A 21,893-nucleotide genomic window follows, 5' to 3' on the forward strand; every position below is an offset into this window, starting at 1 on the left:
CAATACAATGGAGTTGCTCCCTCTGTTTGATCACTTCGCCATCACATTCGGTGCCTGCGCTTTCGACTGATCGCCGGCTCTTCCGAACCCCACACGTTCACTCCTTCGCTCGCACACGACACCCAGGCCGAGAGCCAAGTCTTGCTGCCGGCGGATCGCTCGTCTCGCTCGCGCACAGACGCACCGGCGCTGCAGCTTGGTCTGTTGGTCTCTAAGCGGGCCCTGGCTGATTAGGGTGCTCCCCTGGTCAGCTCGAGGGGCTATTCCTGATCCTCTTCCCTCTTTCTCACCTGGTGCAGGTGCAACGTGCTTCGAGATACCATTGCCCCGCTCCCCCGGCGCAAATTTCGTGTATAAAGTCAGGCTGGCCTGATCTCACTCCGCAAGCATCCTCAACATTCATTTACACCCACTATCTCTACGATGCTGCGAAGACTCTTTACAGCCGCTGCCGCCGCTCTTTTGCTAGCCGCACCCGCTCTCGCTTGCCCTGGCTTGGATCATGAGCATGGTCTGGCTCCCCGCAGCTCCCGCTATGCTACGCAGCCTTCGGGTGGTACAAGCCTTCTTCGCAGGCTCACTTGGGGAGATGTCAATGTCGTGAGCACGACTGATATCCACGGCTGGTATCAAGGTCACCTGAAAGCGACGCAACCCGAGCCAAACTACAGCGGTGACTGGGGAGATTTTGCCTCTTTCGTCTCGCATCTGCGAGCGTTGGCCAAGAAGAAGGGCGTAGACTTGCTCGTCGTCGACTCGGGTGACTTGCACGATGGTGCCGGCCTCAGCGACGGGTTCCCGCCGAATCAGGTCGATGGACATGTCTCCAACCAATTCCACGCCATGATCAAGTACGACCTGCTGTCTGTTGGCAACCATGAGCTCTACAAGTACAACGTGAGGCTGACGAGCTGGGCGAACAATTGCCATTTCACCTCATGCTGACCTTAGATCTCCCCGTCCCCTCTATGCTAGGTCGCCCTCGACACTTACCGAAACTTCGTACCAACGCAGCATGGCCGCTACATCAGCTCCAATGTCAACATCAGCATTGCCGACCCTCAGACAGGCAAGAACGCTTCGCACATCTTTGGCAAGCAGTATGTCAAGTTCCGCACAGAACGCGGGCGCCGTGTGACTTCCCTGGGCGTGCTCTACAATTTCAAGGGTCAGGACGGTGGTATCACGATTCAGGACCCGAAGGACATGGTCAAGGAAGCTTGGCTCGCCGAGGCAATCAAAGAGGAGCCCGACTTCTTCCTTCTAGCGGGTCACATGCCTGTTAGCCGTGATGAGTGGCCGTACGTCATCGATGCCATTCGCGCCGTCCATCCAAGAACGCCTATTCTCGTCTTCGGAGGTCACACACATATCCGCGACTGCACGACTTATGACGCTCACTCTGCAGGTCTCGAAGCTGGTCGATACCTCGAGACCATCGGCTGGCTGTCCGCCAATCTCTCAAGTAGCAAGTCTGCCTCGGGTGGGAACCTCTCCTTCTCCCGCACCTACATTGACGCCAACCGCCGCAACTACGCCTTCCACCTCGGGCTGACTGACGTCCACCAGCTGGATACAGCCAAGGGAAAGCACATCACGAAAGCGATGGCGAAGGTCGCCTCAGACTGGAATCTCACACACGTCTACGGCAAAGCACCGCAGGACTACTACCTGGACCGCGTGCCTATCACGTCCAACTCGTCGCTGCTGAACCTTCTCGAGAACCAGGTCCTGCCAACAGTGATCTCTACGTCAAACCCCGACCGAAAGGGAAAGCCGAACTTCGTCCTCGCCAACAGTGGGGCCCAGCGTTTCGACATCTCTGCGGGGGACTTTACCAAGAACGATCAGTACATCGTCTCGCCCTTTACGGACGCCTTCCTCTACCTCAAGGACGTCCAGCTCCAGTACGCCAGACAAATCCTTCCCGCCTTGAACAAGCAGGGCGCCTACTCGAAGCGACAAAGCGACGCCAAGTTGAACGAGGAGAGGCAGCGCTACGCCCGTGGTGAGGTGGAGCACATTTATCGTGCTTGGAGACAGAGTCAAGCTGAGGGCCTTGGAGAGGCGGCTGCTCGCGACCTCGCAGAGCTGGACGCGCGAGCGGATGCCGACAAGCCTACACTGGGCTACGTAACAAAGGACTCCTGCCCGGGCCAGGGCGACGATACAGTGCACACCGCGATTCCGTACTCGCGTACGCCCGACTACATCGCCTCCCCCATCACGGGCAACAGCACCGCCCTCGCCGATACGGACACGGTGGACGTGGTGATGGTTGACTTCATCGCCAGCAGTGTGGTGTCCATCTTGAACAAGGTACAGAAGGAGCGCAACTTTACCACGGCAGAGGCTGTGGCCTATAACACCTTGACGACGCAGGATCTCTATCCCGTCTATGCTGAGAAGAAGTGGGCTTAAACGCGACCGTCACGGACGATGAGGAGGACATGGACTGATTGCCAATGTGACATCATTACATGCATTTCTCGCGCGAGCATGCTCACTTTGCCTCCTCGACGTGCTTCCTCGCCTCGTCCGTCTTCTTCTCCAAACCCAGCCCGATCAGCACATCCAACAACCTTACAAAAGCATCCCTCTCATCATTATACTGATCCTTCTGACCCTTCCTACTCTCTTGCATCAACGCAAGTAAGTCGTCCGCCCCCTTGAAGAGCTTTCCCTCCCGCTCCTCATCGGCCTCTTCCCCCTTCTCGTGCTCCCCAGGCAACTCTGGCATTGCCATCAAGCCCAACTCAGCTGCGTACTTCAGAGATCGCTCGTCTGCGTAGGGAAAGACGGAGGGCCACTGGTTCTGGATGCGCCGCATGAAAATCCCAACCGCACCGGGACCGACGCCCTTGATATCTTCGACGAGAGAAGCGGTAATGCCGCTCTTAGCTGCCCGGCGACTAGCCACTGAGTCGCCTTTCTCCTCCGCAGCCAGCCTCTCCGCCTCCCCCCTAACGACTCCCAGGGCCTCTCTATCCTCCTCGGTATCCTCGCACATCTCGCTCACCCCCTCGACGATGCTGCCTAGCTGCTCAGCCGTCTTCTCCTTGTGCTGCGTCCTTGCATCCCACAGGGCTGCCCTCCTCCCTTCGACGCCCGCGTCAGCCAGGCGCTGAGGCGTTGTGTAGCTGTAAGGCGGGGAGAAAAGGGTGGCTATGCTGCGCAGCCCGAGACGGTGTGAGATGGGCTTTGAGAGCAGAGAAGAGATGAGGAGAGTCTGAAAAGGGGTGAGATGCAGGTTTGAAGGGTAAGAAGGGGCGGAAGCTGATTCCTGTTTGGACTTGCTGTCGTTGGCTGCTTCGCTCTTGGGGCGTTTGGGCGCGGGTTTGGGGCCTTGCTGCGAGCGAGGACGGTCTACTTCTCCTTTTCCTGGTTCAATGGGCGGATAGGCGATGGCGAGGGCTTCAGGCGTGAGGAGGTAGCGGAGGAGGGCGAGCTTCTGCTCGTGAGGAAGCTGCGAGGCTGGAGTTGCGGCCTCCTTCTTGGGCTTCTCGCCCTTCTGGCTCTTCTTGGGCGGCGAGCTCTCAGCTTTCTCGGTCGATTTGCGCTTTGTCCCCAGCGCACTTGCAGAAGCCTTGCCTTTTGTTTCTGTCTGCTTCTTCTTGGGAGCCATGTTGATGTTGATGATGTGAGGGAAAGAAGAGAGTAGCTCATCGAGGATCGCGTTCAGTTCCTCGCGTAGATGAGCGCGAGGCAGGTGGAGTCGACGATGAGGTCAGCGCCCTCGCCGCATCCATTGATGTCACTGATGCGTCGCCAAAAGTCGGAAATCTGAAGGTCAGCCAAAGATCATCAGCCGTGTCACTTGAACACTACGTCCGATGCAATCACCATCACGATTGTAGCAACGAAGCTATTGCGATTGTCTAGCTCTGGGTGGACCCTTGTGAGCGGTGAGCCTTGAGAGTGGAGGTGCGGATCGCCTCGTTCCTCCGGCCTTTGATTGATCACCCGATTGCTTTCAGCCGCCGGAAAATCGACTGCTGGCGTGTGACATCAAGCGCCTTCTTCTCTTTTGCCATTGGCAACTGCGCTTCTTCTCATGCTGCGCGCTCTTCCACGTCTCTCCTCTGCACGCACAACTCACACCAGACCCTGTGCACCATCACACAAGACCACCAGCGCCAGCGCCAGCAGTAGCGCTCGCCTCATCCCTAGTATCCACTCACCGCGTTCCCCGCTCCTCCTGACCGCGCACCACCGTCCAACAACCATGCCGCCCCCGACCCCACCCTTCAAATCCTTCGAGACTGTCAACTTTTACGCAGGCTCTAGCCTCAATCGTCTCTCATGGCTGCGAACGGACTCCGGCTTCCTCAACCGCGCGTTAGCCTCACCGCGGACGCGCTTCCTTGTGCTGCAGAACCTTAACCCCTTGGCACACAAGGGCCCACAGGCGGGAGAGAAGGATGGCCTGCTAGCTACCTTGAGTTGGGATGAGGTCAAGGAGCCAGTCATGGAGGTGGCAAGACAGTCTGGGCATGATGGAGGGGCGAAGCTCTTCGGACCGGAGGCGAATGGGGTGCGTCTGCCGGAGGAGAAGAAGGAGGAGAATGCGGGGCTCTTTGAGAAGTCTACGGCAGGACTCGGCCCGTCAGGAATGGTGCTCGTCTTCCTCGGTATTGATGAGACGGGCACTGATACGCCATCTCTTCCTGGTCAACTCGCCCAAGAAAGCAGCAATGCCGCTCAAAGTCAAGACGAGGGCGTCCCTCCCGGCACACCGTACTTCGCCCTCTCCCTCACGTATCGTCCCAAGCCCATCGCTGGCTCACAAAGCGAAGTCGAGCAACACCCCTTCTCGCGCTTGGAATCCTCGCTACTCTCCTCTGGCTCCTACGAGTTCGTCGATACGCGTACCCTCGGCCGCGCCGGCGACTGGCCGATGAGCGACGCGGCCCTGGTGGCCCAGGCTCGTGCCCTCGTAGACTGGAATACGAGACAAGTCTACTGCCCTTGCTGCTCACGCCAGCAATACATGCTTTGGAGCGGATACAAGCGGGCCTGTGCGTCCACGCTTACCCGGCAGCTGAAGGTCGAGCCAGCCCCCTTCACCGAGTCGCTCCGCCTCTCCGCACCCTCAGGACAGGACGACCAGCTGGGTGACTGCCCGTCTACCACGAGTCTGTCAAACTTCAGCTACCCGAGGACGGATCCTGTAGTGATTATGGGAATCTTGAGCTCGGATGGAGAGCATCTTCTGCTTGGTCGGCAGAAGAAGTGGCCTCAGGGCTTCTACTCCTGCCTGGCCGGCTTTATTGAGCCGGGAGAGAGTTTGGAGGAGGCCGTGCGTAGAGAAGTGTTGGAGGAGAGTGGCGTCAAGGTGGACAGGGTCGTCTACCATTCCAGTCAGGTGAGTACAGGCTCGAGTGTCAAGAATGATATCGAACAGTAGCTGACCTTCTCCGGGCATGCCCACAGTCTTGGCCCTTCCCTAACCAATTGATGGAAGGGTGCTTCGGAATTGCCTCTCCCTCTGCTCCCCTCGACCCGTCTACCAACCTGCCCAAGGTGAACCTCGACCTGGATAACGAGTTAGAGTCGAGCCAGTGGTTCACGAGGAAGGAGATTCTGGCCGTGCTGGACGGTAGTGCAAGGTCGAGCTTGAGTAGGCAAGAGATTGAGAAGATCGATAAGGCGACGCAGAAGGCTGGTGGGCACGGTACAGAGGAACAAAAGGATCCAGGCAGCATTGCAAACACTACGGCAAAGGGCGGTGTGCCGGAGGGGTTCAAGGTGAGATGAAAAAGCGAGAGCGAGTCGATGGAGCATGTCGCTGACGCGCCTTGTGTCTTGACCTGCTGCCAGATCCCACCGGCGACGGCCATCGCGCACGTTCTCATCGCTGCGTGGGCGAGAAAGGAAGCCGTTCTTCCCTTGCCTGGCAGCGGGACGAGTACTGGCACCCAGGCCTCTGTCACATCCTCACAGCAGCAGGCAAACATGTAAAGGCCGGGTAGACGCTGTAATCATGCTACTGTATTCGATCGCATCGCTTGCCTCACTGCTTCTTACTGCTGCTGCTGCTGCTGCTGCTGCCACTGCTTCCCAAGTCAAATTGGTCCAGAAGGCTCGCTGGCCTCTGCTGTGACTGGCCCTGCTGTTGAGTGGTCAGCTGAGGTACCGGCCTCCCGCTTGAAAGCGTCTCAAACATCGGTCTCCACTCAGCCAACGAGTCCGGCCTCTGACTCATACCCGGCATTCCCATTGGCCCAGAGCCCGCAGCAGCCTGCCCTTCCCCACTTTGCTGCATCGCCCTCGTTCCCGAAAATGCCTCTGCCGTTCCCTCGAGCAGGATCGCCCGCGCTTGCCGTGCGTAGCTTTGTCCTGCTTGCCAGCTATCGGCGCGCATCGAAGGCTTGACACGTTTGGCTCCTTCTCCTGATCCGCCAGCCCCCGCGGCGCCTGCCCCGCCGTCTACGTTCAGGGCCTGTGACTCTGCAGCCAATTGAGCAGCCGTAGCGGTAAGCGCTTGCGTCTCCTTGGCAAATCCGCGGTACGTCTCCGGCGCAGCGTGCAGAGGCATCGATGCAGCACTGCTGCGTGCACCATTGCTGCTGCTGTTGCTGCCAAGACGATCGGCAAAGAGATCTGAGGGGTCCACCTTCTTGCCATCTACGTCCGGAGGCGCGAAGGCGGCGCCGTACGCCTGCGCTTCAAGGAGGGCGTACCGCGAGGCCGTCTCATGCTCGGCGCGCAGAGTGTGGTATTGGGAGAGGGAGTGGTGGTAGGCTTGGGCAAGGGAGAGGGAGTGGTGGCGGTGCAAATGGCAGGTGAGGGCGATGACGCTGTGAAAAAGAGTGGTAAGGAGGAGTGTCAACGAGGTGTTCGAATCATTGTGGCATTTGCTCGGCTGCTCGCCTGACACTTACTCCTCTGGTCCGGGGTTGGTCGACCACCAAGTCAACTCAGTCACCTCGGGCTCAGGTAGCTTCTCCTTCTGCAGCGTCTCGTGCTCGACCAAGATCCTTGGCCTGAACCCTTCCCAAGGATGATCGCGATAAAATTGCAGCCTGACCTTGTCCTCTAAATATACGATAGGCTTTGGCTTGAGCGACGGTGTGCGGGTGCGCACCTTCTTGACACTGTTGGCGCGACGGCATGTGGCGGCTGCGATGTGAGACGAGGATGGCTCGGGTAGGTCGTGGTTTGCACGCTGGTAGGGATGACGAGGGGGGACTTGGACCGGTGGGTACTCGGTGAGAGCGCTGTATGCTGTTGGGGGTGCCTTGAGGAAACCGCCTTGCATGAGGCGGGAGATGGTTTGTGGCACCTGCGATGCTAGTCTACGAGGCATGATGGCAGGCGCAGCAATGCGTGGATGCTTGGCAAGATATCAAGGTGTTGAGGATCGACGAGGGAAAGTGAAGTCGGCGGCTCGAAGAAGTCGGTGCGCCCCGTCTTGCGCGGACTGGCTTGTCTTCGAGTCGATAGCCATTGAGCCCGTCGAGGCAGTCGAGCCGTTCCGGCAAGCAGCCCATCGTCGCCGAAGGCTCGCGCTTCCCTTTCCGTGGTTGCTTGCCATCCCAACCAACATCAATCAATTCATTTGCAGGCCAGCATGACGAACAAGCGCGTGCGGGTGAGTACTAGGCTGCGAGAAACAATCAGGAGACCATCTGCTGATCACATGCTACCCACCTCCATCACAGGGCATCGCAATCCATCGCCCCCTCCTCATTGGGTCGACTGCTACTCCCTTGACCCCTGCAGAGAAGATGTCCGCCGACCCTCTTCACACACACAAATGGACAGTAGCTGTCCGCTCAGCAGCCTCAAATCCCCTTCCCACTCACCTCTTCGACGACGCTGGTGCGCCTTTGCCTCCTACAACTACTGCCACTCCGTCAACAGGCGCAGCAGCCGGAACGCGTGGCCGGGACACCGAGACGGACTACCACAAGCATATTGGAGGGAAAGATGACATTTCTCACTTCGTCCGTCGAGTCCAATTCAAGCTGCACGACTCATTCCCGCAGCCAGTGAGGACGTGCGACCGTCCGCCGTATCAGGTGACGGAGACCGGTTGGGGAGAGTTTGAGGTGCAGATCAAGATTTGGTGGGTCGCCGAGAGTGGAGAGAAGCCTTTGCAGACTTTTCATTACCTCAAGTTGCATCCGTGGAATCCACTGCCTACCCCTGCCAGTGCGGTCAGCGAGACGGGAACGACGGCAAGTGCTGCGGCCACGACGGCGGGAACGACTGAGGCTGCGGCTACGGCGCCTCCAGCAGAGGGCGCAGGTGCTGGAGTTGCAGCCGCCGGGGCGCCTCAGAAGGAAGGACATGGCGAGGCAATCGCAGGGCGAGCGAGTGTAGAAGACGTGACTACTCAGCCAAAGGCAGCTGTAGGATCATTAAGCAGTGAGGCAGAGAAGCCAGCCGAAAGCAGCTCAGAGCCCAAGCCTGTGGAGAGAGAGCAAGACGCGGCGGCGGCAGTACCCTCTTCATCAGTCGAGCAGGCTCCAGCACCTACGGCAGGCGGCACAAGCATGGGCGAGGCCAGCTCATCCTCGACACTCGACGCTGCTCCAGCCCCAAAGCCATCCATCGCCCTTCCTCCCGTTGTTCACTCCTGGCAATACGATGAGGTCGTCTTCCCCGAGCCGACAGAGGCCATGCAGGAGACTTTCCGCATCCATCCGCCGACTCCACTACCCACAACGGCCTCTCAAGCGTTCACGGACCCCAAGACATCGCGACTACAGCATGGCTTTCAAGCGGCCTCCTCCTCTCAGCCTCAACCACCGTACCCACTCCACGCGCCCAGCTCACAGCCCTACTTGTACGGCATTTCACAGGCCTCAATGCAGGCCGAGGCTGATCGATTGGACATTGCCAGGATAGAGGCTGTGAGGGAGCTGGAGAAGGAGCGCAATAGATTGATCGAGGCGGAGAGGGAGTTGAGGAGGGTCAGGCAGAAGACGGAGTCATTGATGAACGCGGGTGGAGGTGGGGGTGCCAGCGCTGCTAGATGATTGTGCAAAGAGTAGCGAGAAATCAATGATACCATTCGGCTTTTGGAAACTTGATGGTGCTCGGGCCATGATAGATGAAGCGGCTCGTGATGAGCTTCCGTACAGAACCCGCCAGGCGGCGGTGAGGCCGCGGCGAGACTGCCGACTGTCCTTCTTGCAGTCGCCCGCTGAGCCATATCATTACTTCAGGCGGTTCAATTGCAGCACATGCTCACTGGTTACTCGCAGTCAGACGACGGCGTTGGAAGAGTAGATTGGTAGCATCCAGCGTGCAAAGAGCGAGCATGTCGTCGTGTGCGTCACCATTGCCACGTGTGAATGCCCAATCTGAGACATGGCCTCGCTCAACAAGCACACAGGCAAGGAGTCTGGCGGGCGGGCGGATGAGCGGCCGGACGGCCAAGGCAAAGCGGGCGCGAGATCGTCGCCGCCTCTGGCTCACTCACTACGACTGGACGTCGACTCCACACCTCGAACGACGAGGGACGGCTGCCTCGATCTCTTCTCACCACGAAAACACCGCACCATCATCGTAAGGCGGTGACGACGACGACGACGACGAAGGCGATTGACTACATTTCCGCTGTCATTGTCGACTGAGTGGCCAACTCGATACAACACATCTGCTTCTTCTACCTCTTCTTCTCGTCATCGACAGCAACTTCAACTCAGCAAAACGCAAAACACTACCCTGACTCACGGACAGAGGTCTACACCGCTCTTCCTTCAGCAACTTCTGCATCATCTCATCGACCCCGCACCACCCAGCTCGTGGTGATCATTGCTTGCTTGCATTTTCCTCCTCTTCCATCGCACACGCTCCGCCTTGCTTCATCAAGGCAGCTCCTCCCTCTGTGGCATAGGCGTCCTAAAGCTCCAAAGGTCATTCAACCCTTTCACTTCACTTTTGCACGCTTCACTAAGCACAGAAGGCTCGCAGCATTCTTCGTGCCTCCCTCCATAGAGCTTCTTTCCCTTCCCATTATCCGTCACCCCCGCCATCATGGAGCGTGACGGAGACCCATCGGGAGGTTGGCGTTTTGCGCAGTGCTTTGGTGACAAGGGCGAGGTAGAGGACATCACTGAAGGTAAGCACACGAGGCGCAGAGCAAGGGTACGGCTGTCGCTGTGACAATGGAGGGCTCCTCGATATGTGGCCTCATTGTTTCGTATCGTATCAAGTCGCGCCAGAATAAGGCACGCGGTCTGTGCGAGAGTCGATCGTCGCCACACAGGAAGAATGGCGGTCAGATCCCGCCAGCATTCCCCCCTCATCGAGGTCTCGCCGAGGTATTGCCCTTCGTCTCTTCATCTTTTGTCACCCCCACACCCGCTTTGCTTTGCTCACGCGGCAATGGTTGGCGGTGATGACGACGCGGGCGTCGTCGTCGAGCTTGGCTACGACGCCAGCTACGACGACCGCGAGGAAGTCGAGGAGGCGCTTCCTACATCTCCCGAGATTGGTGATGATCTTTTTGCTGACGATGAGATACCACTCTATCCTCCTCCGCCTCCTCGCCCTACGTCCCCTCCAGCCGACATCATCTCCACAGTCGAGTTCGACCATACGGGAGACTACTTGGCGACGGGCGACAAGGGCGGACGCGTCGTCCTCTTCGAGAGGAATGAGTCGGTCAGTACAGCCAAGTTGCCAGGTAGCAACGGCAGACAGCATCTGACTTGAGCCTCCTACCCCTCCCGCGCGTGTGCAGAAAAAGGGCTGCGAGTACAAGTTTCACACAGAGTTCCAATCGCACGAGCCCGAATTCGTGAGTAGCCGCGACCGATGCTGCGGAATTTGTTGCATTCAGTGAGCTGATAACTTGCATTCCCCGCGTCCACTTCCCCGTCAGGACTACCTGAAATCATTAGAGATCGAGGAGAAGATCAACAAGATCAAATGGTGCCGCAGACAGAATGCCTCACATTTCCTCTTGAGCACAAATGGTGAGCAGAGAGAGAGCGCAACACATCCTTACGTCTCAAGCTAACCAGGCTCCGCCCTACTTTCTGCCATCGCCCTCGCAGACAAGACCATCAAGTGAGGACGAGCGTGCGAGGGAGACGATGCTGGCACGACGATGCTGACCACCACACCTCCTTTCCTACCTGCTCAGACTGTGGAAGGTCTTCGAAAAGTCGCTCAAGGTCGTGGCCGAGAACAACTCGTCAGGCGAAGGCTTCCGTCCCCCACCGGTCTCCAACATCCACCCCAGCCTCCTCCCTCCGCCGACCGTACCGATCCCTGGCAGCGGCCACAGCCTGCGTCTACCCAAGCTTCAGCACCACGATACCATCGTCGCCGCAGTACCGAGAAAGATCTACGCAAATGCTCACGCTTACCACATTAATTCGATCTCGGTCAACTCGGACGGCGAGACGTACATTAGTGCCGATGATTTGAGGATCAATCTATGGAACCTCAACATCAGCGATCAAAGCTTCAGTGAGTGCACACGACGATACGAGGTGGCTATGTCGAGCCACATCTCATGATGATATATCCCATCCATTCCCCCGCACAGACATTGTCGACATCAAGCCGGTCAACATGGAGGAGCTCACAGAAGTCATCACATCAGCCGAGTTCCATCCGATCAACTGCAACAACTTCGTATACTCGTCTTCAAAGGGTACAATCAAGCTTGCTGACATGCGCGACTCGGCTCTGTGCGACCAGCACGCCAAGCACTTCGAAGAGGAGGAAGACCCATCCTCCAAGTCCTTCTTCAGCGAGATCATCTCGTCAATCAGCGACGTCAAGTTCAGCCGAGACGGGCGATACATCCTCTCTCGCGACTATTTGACCTTGAAGCTCTGGGATGTGAATATGGACAAGCGACCGGTGAAGACGATCCCGATACACGAGCACCTCAGGAGCAAGCTGTGCGACCTCTACGAGAATGACTGCATCTTCGACAAGTTTGAGGCACTCTGGGGTCCGGATGGAAACAAGTTGCTGACGGGATCGTATAACAACTATTTCCACATCTTCGACAAGGAGGCAGCCCCGGGAGTGGACGCAGCAGGTGGTAGCGCAGCTGGATCGAGCACCTCAAGCCCAGGCGCAGGCGAAGTGGTCCTGCAAGCGGACAAGTCGGCCTTCAAGACGAAGAAGGGAGCGGGTGGTAAGAAAGGCAACAAGAATGCAGCCAACAACGGCAATGGTGCCGCAGGTGGGGCGGGGGCGGTGGGTCCTGGCCAGATGAATACGGAGAACGTGGACTTCAACAAAAAGATCCTGCACGCCAGCTACCACCCGAGGGAGAACACGATTGCTATTGCAGCGACCAACAATCTGTTCATCTTTTCGGCACAGAACGCTGCCGGGGTGCCGATGCTGCAGTAGAAAGGAGGGAGGGTGTGAGGGGGGCTAGGAATGCCGGACGTGAGAAGAAGGTGGAGAGCGAAGGGTGAGGGGAACGAGAGATAGAGCGAGGTGGATTGGCGCGACGAGAGGGGTCAGATGCGGGCGTGACACAGGAGATCATGTGCAAGGAAGGGAGCATGAGAGCGGCAGTAGAGCAAAAGAAAGGAAGAAGTAGCGTACGCAGGCGTTGACGATGGAGGTGGGAAGAGCTAAGGGAGGATCAATTGACGAAGCGGTCGCACGTGCGATGCTCGAGTAGTGTGCGACCCATAGTGTCCATCTCCTTCCTATTGCGAAAACGTAGCAGCACTAGTAGACAATAGAGGGGCGTGAAGGCTGATCGCTGGCGGCAGGGAGAGGTCGTGTGAGCCGGCCTGCTCGTTGGGTGGGGGCTTGGACCGGTGTGCGCCTGATGTCGGACTGAGCCGACGGAGAAGCGAGAGGCGCTCTTTTTTGGTCTCTTGCCGTCATTCTCCACTCGACCTTTTGATCTGGACACCGCATACAAGGGTCTAAAGCCGGCATGTCGACGAGGTCATTGGCGGCGGCAAGGTGGTTCTCAGTGCCATCAACGTCGAAAACATGCTCGACGACAACAGTGCTTCCCCTGCGTCGCCTGGCCTTTGGGCGCTCGCGCCCAAGTGAATGCTACTGGACGAGGAGGTTCACCAGCACCCCAGCCCCTCGGTCCTCGGCCCCACCACCGTCCCCATATTACTGCACCACTCCAATCTTCTATGTCAACGCAGCCCCGCACATAGGTCACCTACACTCCGGCGTCCTTGCCGACGTCCTCACCCGCTGGCACCAATTGCGGTACAATGGCTGGTCGCGCGACTCTCCTGCACCGCTAGGTAGGGGCAAGACTCGCGCCATTCTCGCAACAGGAACCGACGAGCATGGTCTCAAGATCCAGCGGGCAGCTCAATTGGCGGGCAAAGACCCGAAGGGATTCTGTGATGATGTCAGTCAACACTTTCGCCGTCTTGCGGATGAGGCTGGCTTAGGGTATCATACCTTTATTAGGACGACTGAGCCAAGACACAGGGACGCGGTGCATGCAATGTGGCGGGCGCTAGAGGATGGGGGACACATTTACAAGGGCAAGCATGAGGGGTGGTATAGCGTCAGCGATGAGGCCTTCTATCCGTTGGCGCAGACCAGGAGGTGTAGGGACGATAAGAGTGGGGAGGAGTGGGTTGAAGCGATCGAGACTGGGCAGAGAGTCGAGTGTGAGTAGAGAGGAGAGGAGCAGCAGCGATGGTCACTATTCGGGGCAGATGCTGATTCATGACCGATCTGCCGTGCAGGGACCTCGGAGGAGAACTACAAGTTCAGGATGTCGGCCTTTCGTCAACCACTCATCGACTGGCTAGAGGCCAATCCATCAGGTGAGTGCCTCTGTGCTCGTTCAATTCACCCAGCATCTCCCTCACACGACCTTCGTTCGCCCGCAGCCATTCTCCCCTCGACACGGCACGTCGAAGTCCTTGAGGAGGTACGTTCAGGCCTTGATGACCTCTCCATCTCACGTCCCTCCTCCCGTCTCGATTGGGGCCTGCGCGTGCCCGGGGACGACACGCAAACAATCTACGTCTGGGTCGATGCCCTTGTCAACTACCTTACCGTCACGGGTTATCCTTGGACCACGGCCGCCGCCAGCGGAGAAGACTCAGCAGCTGCTCTCTTGCACCGCGCGTGGCCCGCCTCTCACCATATAGTAGGCAAAGACATCCTGCGCTTTCACGCAATCTACTGGCCTTCCCTCCTACTAGCGGCCAACCTCCCACTCCCGCGACAGATAGTAGCTCACTCACACTGGACGATGGAGAAGGCCAAAATGAGCAAGTCAAGGGGAAATGTCGTCGACCCTTTCCATGAGATGCAGACAAAGGGAGTCGATGTGGTGCGTTGCTACCTCTGTAGGATGGGTGGCGGATTGGCAACGGATAGCGATTGGAGCGAAGGGACGTTGTTGGAGTTCGAGCGAAAGTACCTGCAGGGCCAGCTGGGTAATCTGGCTAGTCGCATCAGAGGAAAGAAGATTCTGGCTAGGCTACCGCAGGCTGATGAACAAGCAGGAGGAAAGACTGCCACTGTATCGCGCCCGGGCCCTTCAGCAAGCTCCTACTCAGCAAAGCTCGACTCTCTCCTCTGCTCGACGCCGGACGACTTTTCGCTTCGCCTCGAACGATGCGAAGTCGGACAGGCGGTGGAAGTAGTCCTCAATCTGCTGGGTGCGTGCAACTCCCTCGTCCAGTCGGCTGAACCTTGGTCACCTGCAACGGCGCAAGAGGTCGTGGAAGCTGCGGTCTACTACACGTACGAGACGTTGCGCCTCACAGCTAGCTTGTTGGGGCCTGTGATGCCGGTGAAGATGAGGGAGTTGAAGCAGAGCATGGGCCTGCAGCTCGGCGAAGAGAAAGATGACGCGTGGGAGGAGGTCATCAGAGTGAGGGACGAGGTGAAGGTGCCTTTGAGCGGGAAGATGAAGCCCCTGTTCCCTAGGAGGGACGACTGACGTGGCGACCTGGTCGAGGGGACGCGCAGGATCGGTTGCATTTGTTCGAATTTTCATACCGTAAACAAGACGCACAGATATACATGCTATCCTGCCGGGCATCAGGCCTCACTCTTGACCTTCTTCTCCGCCGAATCGTTGTCTTTCTTGCCCCTCAGCGAGTTTGAGGCCTTCCTCAGCCTCTCCTTCACTCCATCTTTGGCCCACACTCCACTCCTCACCGCAGCGTACCCATGGCTGCCGCGATGCCTAGCATGCAGCGCCTCGCTCTTAGCGCGATTGATCGACTTCTGCTCTTTGCGGTCAATGACGCCATCGTCGTTGGCGTGGGCATTCGTCTCCGCACGGTTAGGCATAGCCACCTGCCTGTTGTACACATCGTACGCATGACGGGCGGCACGGGCCTTCGCGAGCTTCTCGTGGTCTTCGTCCAGCCCAGAGTCCAGGCGAACCTTGCAGCGCAGCGTACCCACCTCTTCGAACTTGTGTGTGCGCTGGGTAAACTCGTCGATGTAGTTGCGCCTGAGAGTGCCGAGGTTTTCGCCAACCAGAATAGGGATAGAAATCTCGCTGACTTCGTCGTCTGGCAACTCGCTCAGAGGCTGCATGGCAATCGCGTCCGGCTTGCCGCCCAGAGGGCCGAGCTTGACGCCTCCGCCACCGAAGTCGAAGGTGAGAGAGCTACTGTACCTGTCGTATACAGGGAGACGGGCAACAGCATCATCGCCGGCTTCACCGCCGTCGATGCCTGCTGTGTTGCTGGCAGCACTAGCCGTGGAGTCATCGGCGCTCGATCCGCCAGCGCCCGTCTTGAGACGCTGCGTGTCGTCACCCGTGCTAGCGCGCAACTTGACCTTCTTGAGCTTCGTGTCCCATTCGGGCGTGTGGCCGCTGATCTGCGGCTCAGAGAGAAGCTCGACGGTGGCAGTGTCCCAGCCTAGCTGAGCGCGGGGAAGCTCAAGCTTGACAGGTCGGAGGTTCAACGTCATGTTCACGCGGCCGTAGCCAACACCGTCCTGAATGGAGTAAGGCTTCGTGACAGCAGACGAGTCGCGGAAGGCCTCGGCCACGGGGATGGATACGATACCAAGGATAGGGTCATGCTCGCGGATGCGCGCATCGCGAACAATGATGCTGACCTGGGCTTTCTGCCAGTCGCGGACAAAGACCTCCGTACCGGCATTGTAGACGGGAGCATTCGAGTACGGCTTGACGCGGGTCTTGAAGAGGATGTCGTCGTTGACGACGATCTCGCAGTAGGCGCTTGGCAGATTCTTGCCCTCTTGCGTCGCATCGACATCCTGACCAAAGGAGCCCTCGCGCTCTTTGCCCTTGACACCCTCCTCGATCTCACGCGTGGCGAGGGCAGAGATGCTGCCCACAGTGATGCCGAGGATAGCGCTGGGGTACTTCGGGTCGGGAGGGCAAAGCGTAGCGTCGGGGTCGGCCTCCTCTTCCTCCTTGGTAGGCTTGGGAGGAGGCTTGTACTTCTCTCCGGCCTTCTCTTTCTCGATCTTCTTGTCCTCTTCAATGCGAGCTTGCGCCTTCTTTTGCAGCTCCTTGTTCAGATTGGCCTTCTCGAAGAATCCAATCTTCCAGTGGAAGGTACCGATCATCTCATCTGCGTCCTCGAAACCAGCGAGCTTGTCATGACGGTCCTGCATGACATTGGGCTTCTTGACAAGCTCAGAAAGCGGGATAGCCTTGACGCGGCCCACGATGTCGTCTGCGGTGCGCTCGTCCGAGTCCCAGAGCTGGACGCTGAGCTCCTCATTTCCGCGCAGGTCATCGCGGCTAACGAGGATGGGGACGCCCTCGTTCCAGTTGGGGTTGAGGTCCTCGAAGATGATGCGAGAGCTGAAGAGGGGGCGACCAAACTTGGCAAAGGCAATGTTGACGTAGGGGTCCGACTTGCCGTTTGCGTCTTGCGCGGAGAGCCCCTCACCGTGACCGATCTGGACCCAGAGGACACCAACCGTGTTCGTGTCGTTGGCGGCGGCACCGGAGAGCATCTCCTCCATGTTCAGAGTCATGCTCTTCGGAGCGACGAACATGTTGGCAGCAGCGCCAATGGCCATCTGGACGAAAGTGCTGATGAGAGGAAGGTCGAGCAAGTTGGGCAGAGCGCGCGTCATGGGCTGAACGCTGACCTCAACACGAGGCACGCCCATGAGCGAGAAGGTGACGTTGCGAATGTAAGGCGGGCTAGAGATGAACTGTGCGCGGACACGGATAGTGCCGGAGATGTGCTCGACCTGTGCCCAGACGGGGAAAGGCAGCTGGAAGAGGTCGTAGGCTCCGAGGAAGAACTCGATGAGCAGATGCATGTTCTCAGCTCGGTCCTTGGCACTGGATCCAGGCTTTGCGCTATATGAGAAGGAAACCTCCACGTTGTAGAAGTCGCCGGCCTCGTCGTCATCCTTGATGCCGTCACCGTCAGCATCGCCCTCGACTGCCTTCTTCTCAGCCTTGGCGTCCTCCTTGGTCTTCTCGTCTTCCTTGCCCTCGTGGATCCAGTCGGCGCGAGGGTAGCCACGGTCGCCCATGACGTCGGCCAGAGCGCGCATGCAAACCAGTCTGAATGGGTTGGAACCCTGAGACAGGTCAGAAATCTTGACGGCTTGGATAAAGCCGGGCAAACTCTGCTGCATTACGTCCTCGATCTGATCGGCAATGGGAATGAAGGTAGCAGGGTCGATCTGCCTCCATACGACTGCGATAGCAGCGTTGAGCCACTCTACAGACTCTGGCATCGGAGGCGCGTAGTCCTGGCCACGCTGCGTCTGCATATGAGTGCGGACGGCCTCGAGGTCCTTCTCAATCTTGCGGAGTGCGAGGTGCGAGACAGTCACGGCGAGGAATGTTAAGCCAAAGATGAGAGTTGACCTGAAGATGAACTTTGTGAATCCAGCGCCAAAGGCCACGAAGAACCAGATTACGACCGAGCCGACGGCGAGGCCAATCTCCAGCTTCTTGAAGGAACCCGTCAAGCTCGTCATAGAGTCGACGTGGAGTGGCTCGGGGAACGGGTGGATGAGGACATTGGAAGGCTCAGCTGGGTTGGGCGAGACGTACATGGGGTCGTGCTTGGAGCGGTTGTTGGGCCAGTTGGTCGAGAAGCCCTTGTTCTTATCGTCGAAATAGCGCGCCTCAAGCTTCTCGGGCTCGACCTTGGCATTCTTGCGGGAGTCGGCGATGATGACCTTGCCGCCAGTCGTGGGGTCGTCGACGCGACTGCGGGGCAAGGGGAAGCGGGAGATGTGAGAATTTGGCTCATCAGTACAGGTTTTGGCGCAGAAGTCGCACCGAGCAGCGCACAACTCACCGCTTGCCCTTCTCCTTGAAGTCTGTAGGCTTGCCTTGGGGTTGCGACTGCTGCTTCAGGCGCTCCTTTTCGGCCTGGCCACTCTGCTCGCCGTAATCGCCGTCTTCTGGCGCGTCGTCATCGTCGTCAGGATCTTCAGCTGCGCCAGCGTTCTTGCGCTGCCTCAAGCTCGCCTCGCGGTCAGGCACAGCGACTGGAGGAGCGGCTCCTCCTGACGAATCAGTGAGGGCACTTGAAGGGGCACTAGGAGCGCTGGGAGCGCTGGGAGCGGTCTCGGCCTGCTCACTGGCAGCTAGATCAGAGTCGTTGCCCAGCGATGCTCGCTCTCGCTGCTTCTCAATCTCTCGGAATTCTTGTACCGTTGGCACCTTTCTCTGTGGAGTGTACTGCGCCATGTTGGCGAAGTAGTAGGGTTGATGAGGTGGTTGGGTAGAGAAGAGAAGAAAACAGGACCGACATTTGCCAGCAATGACTACCAACTGAGATCCCAGATCCGCTCTCTCCTCTGACCTCACCTCACTTGACCGCGCCTGCGTTCCTTCGTCGCCAGATCGAGATCAAGCGGCACTCCAGCGGGCACACCCCGACAGGCAGGCGACTAAATGAAGCCTAGACTAACACAGCCTTTCGAGGAGACCGGCATGAGACAAGGGTCCTGCGAATCGAGCCAGTCGAGCGAAGCTGGGGAGGGCCGGAGTCCTCTTGCGGCGCGATTCCAATCTGCTGCGAGCTGCGAGCGCGACGTCATGGGACCGGCCGAAACCCAGCCGAGGGATGTGACGGGCAAAAGACGACTGTCGAGCCAGTTCTTCCTGCCAAATACAGGTGGTCCGTGGACCACAACGCGATATGACACGAGTCGAATGTCCCGCCCGCCAAGGAAAAGCAAGCAAAAAATCAGTGAGGATTAACGCAACCAACGATGAGAACGAGCGAGCAAGCGGAGACGAAGAGGGAGGATGCATGAGCAAGCTACCCTTAGGCAGGGCGGTAACATGTCTAGGAGCTCTTCTTCGTCAGGCCTGTTCCACCCTCTACATCCTCCTCCTTCTGCACCGCCGCCTCCGCTCTCTTCCTATCTTCCTCCTCCTTCTGTCTCCTCTTGCTCTGGTCCTCCAATCCAGACGCCTTCTTCGACGCTGAGCTCACCCCTTTCCCACTCGCAATGGCACCAGTGTAGACCAGAATCTTGGACGTCCTAGCTCGAATGTTGGAGAGGGACTCGAGGAAGGCCAGACCACGGTAGAACCAGAGATAGTTGGTCCAACAGCTGAACCAGTCGCGTAGCAGGCCGAAGCTCAGTCCATCGCGCTTGCGACGCTCCTTGATCTGGTGCTGATCGTCGTCCCACACGGCAAGGGCGCAGTAGCGTGCGGCGATAATGAACGGACGAGTAGGCCCGTGCGTCGTATGCAAGCTAGCGTCGAGGGAGCGCGTGAGGTCATTGAGCTTAAGCACCATGAGCATGCGGCGCGGTACCCTTCGCAAGACTTCGAGGATGTTGAGGAAGAGACCCTCCTTCTCCATCACCGTCTTTCGGATGTGGTCCGTCTCATCGTCGCTCATTGACGAGCCAGTCTCCATGTCCAAGATGGAGGAGGCGCGCTTCTTACCCTTGACACCGTTGGGGTTGTCTGGATCTGACCCCTCGAGTCCTGAACGACCAGTGATGGCTGACTCGAGGATCGGGTAGAGGTCGTCGTCGATGTTGGCGATGCGTTTGGCCAGTCTGCGTCGCTGTGCCATTACATCAGGCGTCGAGCGGCTGAGTAATGACAGCCAGAAGCGGGCGTAGTCGGTGCGCAAACCCTTGTCGATGTCAAAGTAGAGACCGTGGTCGAGGAGAACCACCTCGAAGTTGTGAGGTGACCTGCTGCTACGAGGCGCAGGGCGGATGAGAACATTACCGCCGTGCGGGTCGGCGTGGAAGAAGCCGTGCAGGTAGAGCATCTGGGCGAAGACTCGACTGAGCTCCTGAGAGACTTTGTTGCGGTCGATGCTGTGTTCGGCGAGGTAGGCAAGGTCGTCTGGGCGCCTGCCATCAATGTATTCCAGAGCCATTGCTCTCTTGTATGCCCACGGCACCTTGGGAATGTAGACACTCGTTTTGCGATAGTCTGCAAAATCTTTCTCTGCCCTCCTCGCATTCTCCGCCTCGTGCCTGAAGTCCATCTCCAGCGGCATATTGGCGTTCATCTCCTCTGCGAGCCAAGTGAACTCGAATTGCGGGAAGACCTTCTTGACCCACCCGACCAGATAGTTGACCGTCTTCATGTCGACGTCAGAGAAGCGTTCCACCTGGGGATGCATCAGTTTGATGGCGAGCCATTGCCCGGTCTTGCGATCCTTGGCTTTGTGGACTTGAGCGAGAGAAGCTACGCCCAGAGGCTTCTCATCGATCTCTGAGAAAGCTTCTGAGAAGGAAGAGCCTGTTTCTGAGCGGAACATGGCTTCGAGCTCGTAGAGAGGTGTGGGATCGTTTTGGTCTTGCAGCGGCTTCATCGTGTTTGTCCATTCGGGCGGCAGAAGGATAACGGATGATATGTGCTGGCCAAGCTTGATGTACAGTCCGCCATTCGTCTGCAGCGCCTTGAGAATGCGCTGAGCGCTGCGCAAATGACATTGGCGCAGAGCTTCGTTGCTTTCGCTCGAGGATGGGTACGACGCGTTGAGTGTCTTGCGGTAGTCCCAGACGCAGAGGGCGACTGCCTTGGCGATGACCGTCGAGCGCTTGATGGCGATGATGGCGAAACCTCCGCTGTTGTTCAGTCTGAGTAACGAGGGACGTGGTGAGTAGCAGTCCGAACGAGCGATCCGTTGGCAGAGACTCACTCCTTCTGCGCCTTTTGCACCTTTCTCTCCATCTCCTCTGGCGTCTCATGCAATCCCTTGAGCTGAGGGTGCTCCGGCCCCTCAGCCTTGAGGCTGTCTGCGGTATACCAGTACGCGCTGGCGATGGCAAGTGCGACAGCTACGCCAGCAGCAACCCTCCTCGATTGCTTTCTAAAGTTGTCGCGCGCCTTTTGCGTCTCAATGGGGTTAGCGATTGCCGGTTGATCGTACATGATGGGCTCCGGTTGCTGCGAAGGCGGGGGATATCTATGTTTAGGCGGATGTCTACGGTGGACATTGGGAGCTGATGCTGGAGGCGAGGAGGAAGAAGCTGATCCGGACGGACGCGATGACGATGGACTGAAGATGCTAGATGACGATGAGAAGGGCCGGTGTACAACGGGGCAATGCCGTGAGCAGCTCGCATTGGTCAGGAGGCCATGTTGATGCTGACCCGCCAGACGACGGCTTTGCGTCCAGGGCTGCCGTCTGAGCATGTCGGAAGGAACGCGCTTGCGCAGTCTATTGAAGACGACACCGAGGTAGTCGCAAGAGGAGGGGGATTGCAGGGGTAGGGTAAGGGCGGATAGAATGATGTTGCTGCCGTCGCCGCCTGATCTTCTGCCGTCGCCGCTGACTTCTCGCTCGCATGCAGCTTGGCTCATCGCCGTCGCCGGCATCGTCAAATCGAGTCGAGTCGAGTCGAGCCGGTCTGTCCGTCGATCCGTCGAGCGTCGTAGCAAGCCACGCGACCAGCTTGGCCTTGCTCGCTGTGGAGAACTAGCTAGATTGGCTTGGCTGAAGGTCCGTGCCTCTTAGCTCGAGGCGGCGACGTCACTCGCTGCTGGCTCAGTGCAT

General features: G+C 58.3%; 9 protein-coding genes across 9 annotated transcripts; 5 read left to right on the forward strand and 4 right to left on the reverse strand.

Annotated features, from left to right (window-relative positions):
- Positions 1-319: 319 nt before the first annotated feature.
- BDZ90DRAFT_150807 (hypothetical protein) lies at positions 320-2,558 on the forward strand. The gene is made up of 2 exons (XM_025503532.1): positions 320-897; positions 976-2,558. The coding sequence occupies exons 1-2, from the start codon at positions 424-426 to the stop codon at positions 2,419-2,421; spliced, it is 1,920 nt and encodes a 639-aa protein (XP_025363130.1). The 5' UTR covers positions 320-423; the 3' UTR covers positions 2,422-2,558.
- On the reverse strand, positions 2,463-3,840 carry BDZ90DRAFT_150716 (hypothetical protein). Its single transcript, XM_025503531.1, has one exon. The coding sequence runs from the start codon at positions 3,623-3,625 to the stop codon at positions 2,504-2,506; it is 1,122 nt and encodes a 373-aa protein (XP_025363131.1). The 5' UTR covers positions 3,626-3,840; the 3' UTR covers positions 2,463-2,503.
- Positions 3,841-4,219: 379 nt separating this feature from the next.
- On the forward strand, positions 4,220-5,889 carry BDZ90DRAFT_210672 (hypothetical protein; the record flags this gene model as incomplete). Its single annotated transcript, XM_025504080.1, has 4 exons — positions 4,220-5,365; positions 5,434-5,665; positions 5,754-5,800; positions 5,821-5,889. Coding segments are annotated over 4 exons (1,494 nt in total), but the record flags the coding sequence as incomplete, so codon positions are not given.
- BDZ90DRAFT_231509 (hypothetical protein) lies at positions 5,859-7,385 on the reverse strand. Its single transcript, XM_025505894.1, has 2 exons — positions 6,885-7,385; positions 5,859-6,800 (listed from the first exon to the last, which is right to left on the reverse strand). Exons 1-2 carry the CDS (start codon positions 7,307-7,309, stop codon positions 6,014-6,016), a joined length of 1,212 nt encoding a protein of 403 aa, XP_025363133.1. The 5' UTR covers positions 7,310-7,385; the 3' UTR covers positions 5,859-6,013.
- A 151-nt stretch (positions 7,386-7,536) lies between these two features.
- On the forward strand, positions 7,537-9,027 carry BDZ90DRAFT_231510 (yeats-domain-containing protein). The gene is made up of 2 exons (XM_025505895.1): positions 7,537-7,594; positions 7,665-9,027. The coding sequence occupies exons 1-2, from the start codon at positions 7,574-7,576 to the stop codon at positions 8,985-8,987; spliced, it is 1,344 nt and encodes a 447-aa protein (XP_025363134.1). The 5' UTR covers positions 7,537-7,573; the 3' UTR covers positions 8,988-9,027.
- Positions 9,028-10,341: 1,314 nt separating this feature from the next.
- On the forward strand, positions 10,342-12,336 carry BDZ90DRAFT_259559 (protein phosphatase 2A regulatory subunit PR55; the record flags this gene model as incomplete). The annotated part of the gene is made up of 6 exons (XM_025508172.1): positions 10,342-10,620; positions 10,700-10,756; positions 10,841-10,934; positions 11,016-11,028; positions 11,105-11,433; positions 11,513-12,336. The coding sequence occupies 6 exons, from the start codon at positions 10,342-10,344 to the stop codon at positions 12,334-12,336; spliced, it is 1,596 nt and encodes a 531-aa protein (XP_025363135.1).
- Positions 12,337-12,939: 603 nt separating this feature from the next.
- On the forward strand, positions 12,940-14,878 carry BDZ90DRAFT_245862 (hypothetical protein; the record flags this gene model as incomplete). The annotated part of the gene is made up of 4 exons (XM_025507528.1): positions 12,940-12,998; positions 13,030-13,589; positions 13,668-13,748; positions 13,815-14,878. The coding sequence occupies 4 exons, from the start codon at positions 12,940-12,942 to the stop codon at positions 14,876-14,878; spliced, it is 1,764 nt and encodes a 587-aa protein (XP_025363136.1).
- A 101-nt stretch (positions 14,879-14,979) lies between these two features.
- BDZ90DRAFT_218406 (hypothetical protein) lies at positions 14,980-18,598 on the reverse strand (the record flags this gene model as incomplete). Its single annotated transcript, XM_025504364.1, has 3 exons — positions 14,980-15,629; positions 15,696-18,112; positions 18,204-18,598. The coding sequence occupies 3 exons, from the start codon at positions 18,596-18,598 to the stop codon at positions 14,980-14,982; spliced, it is 3,462 nt and encodes a 1,153-aa protein (XP_025363137.1).
- A 604-nt stretch (positions 18,599-19,202) lies between these two features.
- BDZ90DRAFT_218446 (ABC1-domain-containing protein) lies at positions 19,203-21,532 on the reverse strand (the record flags this gene model as incomplete). The annotated part of the gene is made up of 2 exons (XM_025504365.1): positions 19,203-20,973; positions 21,036-21,532. 2 exons carry the CDS (start codon positions 21,530-21,532, stop codon positions 19,203-19,205), a joined length of 2,268 nt encoding a protein of 755 aa, XP_025363138.1.
- Between the last annotated feature and the right edge of the window lie 361 nt (positions 21,533-21,893).

Source organism: Jaminaea rosea, assembly GCF_003144245.1.
Source record: "Jaminaea rosea strain MCA 5214 unplaced genomic scaffold BDZ90scaffold_4, whole genome shotgun sequence".
NCBI lineage: Eukaryota > Fungi > Basidiomycota > Exobasidiomycetes > Microstromatales > Jaminaea > Jaminaea rosea.

Excerpts from the sequence above, each read along its gene's own strand:
- BDZ90DRAFT_231510 (XM_025505895.1), top strand. The coding sequence starts at position 7,574 with ATGACGAACAAGCGCGTGCGG. Across the intron at positions 7,595-7,664 it reads TGACGAACAAGCGCGTGCGG|GGCATCGCAATCCATCGCCC; the intron begins GTGAGTACTAGG and ends CCTCCATCACAG.
- BDZ90DRAFT_150807 (XM_025503532.1), top strand. The coding sequence starts at position 424 with ATGCTGCGAAGACTCTTTACAGCCGCTGCCGCCGCTCTTTTGCTAGCC. Across the intron at positions 898-975 it reads ATGAGCTCTACAAGTACAAC|GTCGCCCTCGACACTTACCG; the intron begins GTGAGGCTGACG and ends CCTCTATGCTAG.
- BDZ90DRAFT_231509 (XM_025505894.1), bottom strand. The coding sequence starts at position 7,309 with ATGCCTCGTAGACTAGCATCGCAGGTGCCACAAACCATCTCCCGCCTC. Across the intron at positions 6,801-6,884 it reads ACCAACCCCGGACCAGAGGA|CGTCATCGCCCTCACCTGCC; the intron begins GTAAGTGTCAGG and ends TCTTTTTCACAG.
- BDZ90DRAFT_150716 (XM_025503531.1), bottom strand. The coding sequence starts at position 3,625 with ATGGCTCCCAAGAAGAAGCAGACAGAAACAAAAGGCAAGGCTTCTGCA.